Consider the following 10,159-nt stretch of genomic DNA (forward strand, 5'->3'; position numbering starts at 1 on the left):
GTGTGTGTGTGTGTGTGTGCGTGTGAAGGCTCTCCGGAGAGCAGAGGCCTGGGGGTGGGGTGTGTATGTGTGTGAGTGTGAAGGCTCTCTGGAGAGCAGAGGCCTGGGGTGTGTGTGTGTGTGTGTGTGTGTGTAAGAAGGCTCTCCGGAGAGCAGAGGCCTGGGGGCTGGGGGGTGGGATGTGTGTGTGTGTGTGTGTGTGAGTGTGAAGGCTCTCCGGAGAGCAGAGGCCTGGGGGTGGGGTGTGTATGTGTGTGCGCTTGAAGGCTCTCCGGAGAGCAGAGGCCTGCTCCTGTTCAGCATACCCCCCCTCTCTCGGCAAACTGTGTGAAATCACCGTTGTCCCACCGTGAACGTGGGGATAGGGGAGATAGTTCTACGTTTTCTTCATACATTTCGGTTTTTCGGCAAGCCAGCGGATCTCTTCCAAAGCTTTCTTTTGAATGTTCAGATCCTGTTTTAAGTCTTACTGTATATTGCTGTGTTAGTGGGGGCATCTGAGTGTCCAGAGGACAAAAAGAATGATGCAGTCTACGAACACAGTGAATGTACTTTTCCCAACCGAGCCCAGCTTTGAGATTTCTTTTCTTTTTTTTTTTTTAACTGGGCAGCTCTCTTTCATCAATACCAAAGAAGGCTCTGGAACACTGCAGATTTGCTTTAGAGGTAGATAAAACAGAAATCATGCAGTTAAGTCAATTGAGAAATAAAGGATTTGCTATCTTGAGGACAGCGAGACTAGAAATTGATCCTTTGTTCTCGGGGCTAGAAGGACTTTGCACAGTTAACATTTTTTTTTTACCTGTTTGGGGGAAATACCCAAGCCTTACCTGTCTCGCTCAGGAAAAAACGAATTTAAAGGCAGCCTGCACTAACTACAGGCAGAAGGGGAGAGTCCTAACATTTGGATGGCAGCACTGCAGTTCACGGTCAGGATTTGTGACACACAAACACGCCATGCACTTGAAGACAGAAGGGTTAACTGGTTCAGTGTCACTAGTGATGTTAATTACAAAAACTTAACAGCAAGTTCGAAACTGCTCGAAATATTGAAATCACCATGTTTTAAAGACAGACTGGAATGTTACAAATGATTCTGCAAAATACAAAAATAGATATGCTTCCACGGGATGCTTTAATCATTTTTCCGAGCGTTCTCATCTTTTGGCTCTTCCTCGTCAGAGTAGACAGTGGGCTCCTCCCCCTCCTTCAGCAGTTTGCCCACATGATGATACTTGACTGGAGGGAGAGAAGAAAACACAAATGAGCACTCTCAGGCTTCACACAGGGGCACTACATCTCAGCTGAAAGCATTCGGGAAAGGCCTGCGGACCTCAAAGCTGTCGGTCACACAGGACTCACCCCACTGTCCTTGCCCACGGGGAATTAAGAGTCTCCTTCGGGAGAAATACCAAACGGGCAGCGATGTCGGGCACCGAGTGTGCAAGGGAAGGTCAAAGTGAGTCGTGTCTGCGTGCAGGAGGGGGTGAGAAGAGCAAGGGCTCGTGAGGAGTTCGTTGGAAGGATTTCAGAACACCTGACGAAGAAGGCTATGCTTTGGAAAACGCATGGAAGGATCTGAGGCGAGAGGGGTTTCCAGAAAATGACAATGCCGTGTACAGAGGCATGCAGGCGAGACTGAACCGATCTGGGGAGCACCAGAGAGACCAAGCTGACAGCAACAGAGTGGGAGTGAGTGTGGGGGGGAAGCAGTGTGGGGAAGATACTATGGTTGTGGAACGCCAGCCTGAAGCGTCTGGACTTAATCCTATAGGTGGCAAGGATTTATGACAAAGGAAGCCAGTGCTCTGGCACACGTGGGGTGGTGGTGGCCCGCCAGGCGGATCACAGCAAGGAGACCAGGCGCAGGCTGCCCACGAGGCCAGCGGGTGGATGTGTGTGTGAAGGAACGAGAGCCAGGAGTAGGGTGTCCATGGGAACAGAAAGGCTAGGATATGAGCTACTTTAAAGGAAAACTGGAAACATGAGTTAATGAAGTTAAAACTGGAGCTTCCGTGGACCCAGCTGGGGACTCTGGAGAGGGAGCCCCTCGGCGGGGGTGGGGTGGGGAGGGCACCCGACAGGAAATCCACAACAAGGGCTGGAGAAGTGAAGTCAACGCTGGCAAGAAGCAGGTCTCTGGAAAGCTCTGAGAAAGAGAAGCCCAGTGGAACTGGGCTGGAAACTGTCGCAGGGGGTAAGGAGGTGTGGGGAGGAAATGAAGCAGTGATTAGGGACAAGGACTTCGCAGGCGGTTGACAGTGAAGGGAAGGGATGAGGAGTCTGGTGGATGGAGGGAAGCAGGAGACCAAATTTTTTCCCAACACAAGGAAAAAGCTGTGCCTAGCAGTTCAAGCGAGTGGTGAAGGAGGCCAGGAGCGCACGGGAGACGTTGGAGAACACAGATTTAAGAGTGCAAACCAGAAACCCAGCCATCAGGAAGAATGAAACCTTGCCATTTGCAGTGACATGGATGGAACTAGAGGGTATTATGCTGAGCAAAGTCAGTCAGTCAGAGAAAGACATGTATCATATGATTTCATATGTGGAATTTAAGAAAACAGATGAACACAGGGGAAGGGAGGGAAAAACAAAAGACGAAAACAGGGAGGCAAACCATAAGAGACTGGTAACTGTAGAGAACAAACGGAGGCTTGCTGGAGGGGAGGGGGCGCGGGGCTGGGGTAACTGGGTGACGGGCGTGAAGGAGGGCACGTGATGGAATGAGCACTGGGTGTGAGACGCAACTGATGAATGACTGAACTCTACCTCTCAAACTAATAATATAGTATAGGTTAAGGAAATTGAATGTAAATAAAAAATTAAAAAAAAAAAAAAGACGTGAGAAGGGAGAGAGTCCGCAGACCACCATCCCGCCGGCTGCATCCTTGCAGCGCAGCTAAGGCAGGGTTAATCCTACCGCTGTCCGAGGCCCAGAGAGTCTCCTCTTTCTGCTCTTTCTGCGTGTGGGCAGGAATCAGAGGAGTGACCAACCTGTCTAACCAGGTAGGCGGACCTGCTTTTGTGTGGAATAATCGCCGGGAACAATGGGAACTTTCCCATTTGAACACGTTATAAAGGCCCCTAGGGTGCTCGGGCCACACAACAAACACAGGCCGGCTGGCGCCAGGGCAACCCGCTTCAAGGGGCTCCCACGCCAGTCTTGAGTGGCGCTCCGGCGTCACCACAGAACTGGGGGCTGGTCTTAGTGTAAGGGGGAGAACGTTTTTAACACAGTTTTCGCCTCCTTGGGGAAGGCGAGCCCTAGGAGACAAGAGCTCTGTGAGTTAGAAATTACAACTCGCTGGTTCCACATAGAAAAATCTATGTTTACAAAGGCATCCTGAGGATACCAAAGAAATCAGGGGCGATGCTAGATAGCTGAATTATGTTTTCCAAGTAAAAAGACCTGCCTCTAGGCTTGAAAGCTCTACGTCTGTCTGCTTGGGACCCAGAACCTAAAGGTAGAGCCACAGCTGGCTAATAATTAGCCCAGAACTCTGAAGTCAGCGTTATTTTCAAAGAAAACGGTTGGGTTTAGCCAAAAGAGTCAGTAATATTTAACTGGCTATAGAGAACAACAAATAGAAAGGATACATTTTTAAAATAAAAAAATCTTTTAAGCGCTGGTCATGGTCTTTATATACTGTTTTAAAGCTGGGAAAGATTAGTCAAATGCTTAGCAGTGCAATGTGGCCAAAGTGATCACTAGACACTTAGGTTTGACAAAAGCCAATTCCTCAATTCTCGACATTTGAACTTAACCCCCATCCTCACTGCCCCCTCCTCCCAAAGACCTCAGCCTTATAGCATAAGCCAGGAAACAAGCGGCTCCTTTTTTTTCCCTCTCTTTTTAAAAATGCAGACACCATTGTTGCTGGGCAGATTATAAGCATCATTTGTAGATGAGGCCTACAGTTAGGCTCAATTAGATTCAAAGAGAAGCTGTTTTGTAGAACACAAGTCTCCCATTCTTCGACAGAAATGTGGGCTGCTTTTAAACAGCAAGCCTTACTAGTGAGGACTTCTGAAAGTCCCTCTCTGTAGCCTACAGATCCTTTCCCCTACACACCAAGCACCAAATCCTAGTGTGGAATCTATGCGAACCTGTCAAAGATTTAAATAACAGAAACCCAAGTTTCCACAGAGAACTAGCTAAAAATTGGATGCAATCACAGCAAGTGACTCAGCATTGTTGCAATTACTTCAAGCCATGAACTTGATCCGTCCAAGATTCAGGAGCCTATCAAAATGCTCCCCAGTTTCAGGCTGCTTAGTAATAACTATTGTACTGCTGTGAATCCCATTACTGGTAGAAATTTGATCCAGGCACAATTTTTAAAAAATGCTTACAAGTGAACTGAGAGTCCCAGTCACTCAGGGTCTCCTGCTGGGCAGGAGTGAGGTCAGAAAGGTCATCGTACTCGTCCTTCAGTGCTTCCTTATCCAGGCAAAACGTGGCAAGGCCCCGGGATGCGTCTCTTCCAGCAAAGACCCCGTATGGCCCCTCTTAAAAAACAAACAAAACCAAAGACCAATTCTTTATTAGACAGTCAATTTCTCTGTGGTTCATACACAGAAAATGGCTTCCTTACCCATCCACAAAGACAGCCCTCTTTTGCAGTCTCAAATTCCATTTGGAAACCAGAAGTGATGTTGATACTTTCATCATTATGTAGTGGATCCCCCCAAGGACCTGCTGTCATCAGACTTTTACAAATCAATATGCTATACATTATCATCCATTTCCTGTGATTCTCAAATAGCTAATAAAAAAGCCACGAATGATTATCTCCTGGGGCAGGATGGGGTGGTGGTGGTGGGAAATCATCCAAGATAATACTAAATCCAAGGGTCAGAATTCAACTTTAGGACGTTGAACCCAGAGCCTGTCTCTGTTCTAGGCATTTGGGCTACACCAGTGAAAGTTATGGCTCCTTAAGGTAGTAAGTACTAAGACAAAAATGAGAACATTTCCTTATGAAATGTATTCTGATATGTTTTAATGAGTCAAAAGTATCTCATAGTGATCTTCGGTTGTGAGACTGGCATTTGCAGCAAAAATCATTTGATAAGAGTATCAGTGGTCCAGAAATCTATCCCCATGTTACATAATCTACACTGTCAGTAAAGAAGAGGTAGCAGAGGAGATCGGCTCCATCACTGATGAGCTCGAAGACTCAAAATACTTAGATTTTCATGGAAAAAAAAAGACTGAATTAATATCTCCAAATAATTATATAAAACATTAGAATGTTATTATATATTATACTGAACTTTTGTCTAAGAGAGTGGTGAACTATTTGTAGGTACTTAAAGTAGATGTTTAGACTTATTTAAATATTGCACAAGTAAAGGAAAAGAAGCCAGTGTACTTTAAACTATGTGTTGTTTCCCCAAAGTAGATTGGATAGCAACTCTGACATTAAAGTTTGTAGGTAACCACTATGCCAAGTATGAGAAGAGATCAAATTTCCATACGGCCTGGTCACTGGAAACCTCAAGTTCCCTAGGAATTTTTTTTTTTTTTTTTACAAATTAGACAAAATTTATGATCAACTTTTAAATGCAAATAAGGTTCTAAAGAAAACTGGTTGTTTGCGATCTTCATTATATATCATGTCTACTAATGAAGGTTAAAAAAAAAACCCATTACAGTTTTCACAAATGTGTGTGTGTGTGTGTGTGTGTGTGTGTGTGTATACACTTCTAGTGGATATGGTAGCATCTAGTACTTGAAAATAGGCCAACTGTTCTGGTTTGGGACCAGAACAAGGGACCTCGATACTTCAGAGATTATGGTCACAGAATACTTAAAAATGGCTCAAGGGGAGCACTAAAAGTTTTTGGAGAATATAGATTATTCACCCGAATGTATCTTCACTAGAATATAAGCTCCACGAGAGGAGATGTGTGTCTGTTTTGCTCACAGCTGTATTCCCAGTACCGTATTCCCAGTACCTACAAAACTGCTGTGCATTGAATAATGGGCACTGGAATGAGTAATTTTTAAGAATCCTCTGTAACATGAACGATCATTTGCACATGATGTCACATATTCATGGGCTCACGGGATGATACCGCAGAGCAGAGACTGAGGAGATCTCACAATGGGCCATCCTTAGCATTTTTCAGAGGGACAACTAAGGCCCAGAGAGAACAATGCTTTGCACCAGGTCACACAGCTAGGCAGTAATCCAACCAGGATTAGAACTCTGGTCGCCTGACTCCCAGAGTTTTGTGTTCTGTGCACAGGCCTGCATTCCTCTCAATGACTTTGCAAATTACAACCCTATGATGTTGCCCCATGTACCCGGCTGGACTCCTTGATGGGTGTAGCTCAGGAGGGACAGCTATTTACATGATTATGTAAAGTGGAAGTGACAGGGAAAGTGACAACAACAAAGGTGTGGTTCTCAAATTCTTTGGACAGTTACACGGCCTACAGAAAGCAGGTCTTCTAAATCAGCGACAAGGAAAAACCGCTAAGGGGACCAGGGTTCCGGAAGAACCTGAACCCATCTGATTTTGATTAGCTGGGCTGGGCGAGTAAAAAAACAAAGCAGGAGTGGAGATGATGGACATCACCGCCTTCTAAATCCTCTTCCGTCTCTCCAGACCAGTGGGGCAGAGGGCCCTCCATGTGGACACACTCCCTGAGCTCCCTGTTTTTAGGAGTCCATATTAGAGGAGCTAAAATCTCTTCCTCCCCCTCTCCGGAATATTCTACAGGGCACGACTTTCCAAACCTGGCCGCTTCTCAAATGCGCCTGGGGGGAGCCGCTTAAAATGCAGATTGCTGGACCTCCCCCACCGTGGCTGCGATTAAGCCGGGAATCGGTGTTTTTGCTCAAGCGCATCAGGTGATTCTGATCCGCAACCAGGCTTAGAAAGCCTCATCCCTAAGGCCCTCCAAGCCTGCCCCCCTCCAACGGCTCAGCAGTCATCCACCCCCATTTCCCCTCTGGTTGGCTTTTCCTGAAATCCCCACACCCAGCACCCCTCACAGCCCTACCCCTTTTGTTTCCCAGGATCCTCCCACTTCTCCCTCCCTCCATTTTTAATTTTTTTTTTTTTTTTGGCTTCCAGTCCTTTCTCTCCCGCTACAGACTAAAATGCTGTATTACCTTCTCATCTCGCCACGTTCCCATTGTCCGCTACGTTCAGCCTCCTTCCGCCCTCCGTCAGCTGCACCCCCCCCCCCCCCCGGAGGCTCCCCGTTCACCTTCCAGCTTTTCGGTCGGCCACACACAGGACGCGCACGCACATACCAAACACATGCCACACACATACCTGACACATGCCACATTCCGGGCGCGCGCGCGCACGCACAGCCGCGCCTGGCAAGCCACGGCCACGGCCCACGCACTCACACATCACCCGCCGGCACGCACTCGGCTGCTACCTGCCGCCCATCCCACCTCCGCTCTCCTGCTCCCGCACCTTCACACACACGCCGCGGCGGCCTTCGCGTCTTCTCCCAGGCTGGACCTCCCCCCTCCGCTTCCCTCGAGACGCCCACGTTTCCCTTCTCCAGCCCGACACCGCCCCTCCTTCCAGGAACCCCCAAACCCCATGCCCTCGGAGCTCCCTCAACACTGCGCGCGGCCGTGCCCCCCCTTCCAGGCCGGCGAGCTCGCCCCCCACCCCCCCAGGCCCCCCCACCCCCGGCCCCGGGCGCTCCAGCCTTCTCTCCGCCCCCCCCACCCCCCATCCCGGCGCTGGCGGCGTCCCCCGCCGGCCGCAACCCTTCTAGAGCGCCCCTCGCCCGCTGCCGCCGGGGAGCCGCCATTCCTCCCCTCGGGGGCGCCCCGCTCCCCCTCGCCTCCCCCGGCCGGGGCCCCTTCTTTTGTCTCCGCGTCCCCTGGGCGGCCGCCGTTACCGGGCCCGTAGAACTTGCGGCCTTTGGTCACGTCGAACACCTTGCCGTTGATGGCCATGAGTATGCGCGGGTCCTGGACGCCGTCGAAGCGCCGCAGTTCGGCAGGGGTGAAGTCGCGCCGCTTAAGGCGGGGCAGCGGGGGCGGCTCGTCGTCGTCGCTATCGCTGCTGGCCGCCGGCTGGTCCCCGCGCACGATCTTGTACAGCAGGAAGACGCAGAGGCCGAGCAGCAGCAGGTTGAGCGGCGACGTGAAGATCTCGTGCAGCAGCCCGCCACCCTCCAGCTCGCTCGGGTCGGCGCCGGTGGCCGCCACATCCTCGGCAGCCATGATCTCTGGAGCAAAGGTTGGGCCGGGCTAGGGAGGGCTCCGGAACTGGCTGCTTCCTCCTCCCTCTCAGCGAGCTAGTGGCGCGCGGGCCTCAGCGGACAAGGACTAGCCGGCGGAGGAGGCGGGGCGGGGCGGGGCCGAGGCGGGCGGAGCCTCCGGGCCCCGCCTCCCCCGCTGCCCGCCCTGGGCGCCGTGACCCGTCCGGCTCCGGCCCGACCAGCTCCGGGCCCCCCCACCTGACCCCGGGACGGTCGCGCCCCTTCCCCCGGCCGGATCCCGCCGCCGCCCCTCCCGCCCCCGTGGAGGCGGCGGGAGCGGCACCCCCCCCGGCCCTACCTGCGAGGCGGTGGCCCCAGCCTCACGCCATCCCCGCGCCAGCCTCTAGCTGAGCGCGACGCGGCGCGCAGCCCTCCTCTGCACCCTCGCCGGCTCCTTGCACCGCGACCCGCTCCGAGAGCCTCGGCTTTGGCGAGCTCGGTTCGAGGCCCGCTCGGCCACCTGATGCGCGCCACACACGACTCCATTTCTCTTGCTTCAGCTTCTCCCTCGCCTTCCATTCTGAAGCTTCACCTTTCCCCGCCCATCCCCCGGGGACCGCGAGGCTCCCTTGGGGGACGGGAAGGAAACTCTCCTCGAGCTCCTCTTTCCACCTTGGAGGCCCAGACTACCCATTTCCACCTTGAGAACCCCCTTTTACTCTCCTTAATGACCCTTCTCCAGTCCTCCCCGCCAGAGGCTGTGGCGTGGACACCCCCGTGTAGCTCAAGTCAGCGCACAGGCCCCTGCCTGACAACTCTCCCAATATCTGGGGGAGACCGATCGGCTCGCCGGATGAAATTGGATTCATTCTCGGAAATCTAAACCCTTTCGCAATCACAGATTTGCTCAGTCCCAACGCATCAGCAAGCAGCCTTCTGTTGTTGCCTTTTTTTTTTTTTTTTTGGCTCAGAATAATGACTGAAGTTTCTTTGTTGGCAGAGTTGTTTTATTTGAACTCTGTCGAGCTACCCTTGGCAGTCTCAATAACCCTGTGCTGGAGCCCAGACGAAAGCGGGAGTTTGGAAAGATCCTAAGTTTGGTCCCTTCCTTTCCTGGGTATTTCCACCGGCTATTGATGGGCTAACCGTCTGCACGGGAGCAGGCCTTACGGAGGAAGGGCCGTCTCTACCCTTTAGAATCCTAATCCGGCCGCCCTCTTCAGTGTCACGGGGTGGGGGGAGGGGAGCGGAAGAAAGGATAGAAAGAAGGGGGGGGAAATAATTAAAACCAAGCCCTGCACACATCTGCAACCCAGAGCAGTACTTTTCCATCAAGAGTTCTGTTCGCTTGCACATAATTTACTCCCCCTCTCAACACGCAAGAGATTTGAGAGAATTGGCGTCTTACCTCAGAATTCTAAAAATTTCTGGCATCAACTGCTTCCATCCCTGCCCCCACCCCATCTTCTTAAATCCTTTAAAAGTACGTATGAGCGGAATAATCCTTAAATCGGGCCCACACATTTTTCCCCCCACAGATCTAAATTTAGGGTTAGCTGAAATGGCCCTCACAGATCTTTTGTCAAACCTCTTCCATGTAATCAAGGGAAAACAGGCTTAAACTGAGGGCCCAAGGCCGGAGTTACACTCTAATTATCTTTTGTTTTAAAAGTCTATGGCCAAGATATTTTTAAAAAGCAACAAACTTGTGAAATATATTTTCATCTAATGATAGAGAAAGGGTTAATACCTTGTAAGAGCTCATTTTAATTGATAAGAAAATCCAGAAGATGCTAGTCAATAAATGGGCAAAAATGGAAATAGGTAGTCCACAAAAGAGGGGCTACCAATGGTGAATAAGCATATGAGAAATGTTCAGTCTTACTGGCAATGAAAAATGGAGATACCGTTGTTGCATACCGCCTTCCCGTCAGAAAGATGCAACAACAAAAAAAGGATGATCTACAAGGC

General features: G+C 50.7%; 1 protein-coding gene across 1 annotated transcript; it reads right to left on the reverse strand.

The window, feature by feature from the left end:
* Window positions 1–338: 338 nt before the first annotated feature.
* Window positions 339–8,327, reverse strand: PGRMC1 (progesterone receptor membrane component 1). The gene is made up of 3 exons (XM_032391424.1): window positions 7,883–8,327; window positions 4,354–4,509; window positions 339–1,239 (listed from the first exon to the last, which is right to left on the reverse strand). The coding sequence occupies exons 1-3, from the start codon at window positions 8,208–8,210 to the stop codon at window positions 1,136–1,138; spliced, it is 588 nt and encodes a 195-aa protein (XP_032247315.1). The 5' UTR covers window positions 8,211–8,327; the 3' UTR covers window positions 339–1,135.
* Window positions 8,328–10,159: the final 1,832 nt, after the last annotated feature.

Source organism: Phoca vitulina, unplaced genomic scaffold, assembly GCF_004348235.1.
Source record: "Phoca vitulina isolate PV1807 unplaced genomic scaffold, GSC_HSeal_1.0 scaffold62, whole genome shotgun sequence".
In the NCBI taxonomy this organism is placed as follows: domain Eukaryota; kingdom Metazoa; phylum Chordata; class Mammalia; order Carnivora; family Phocidae; genus Phoca; species Phoca vitulina.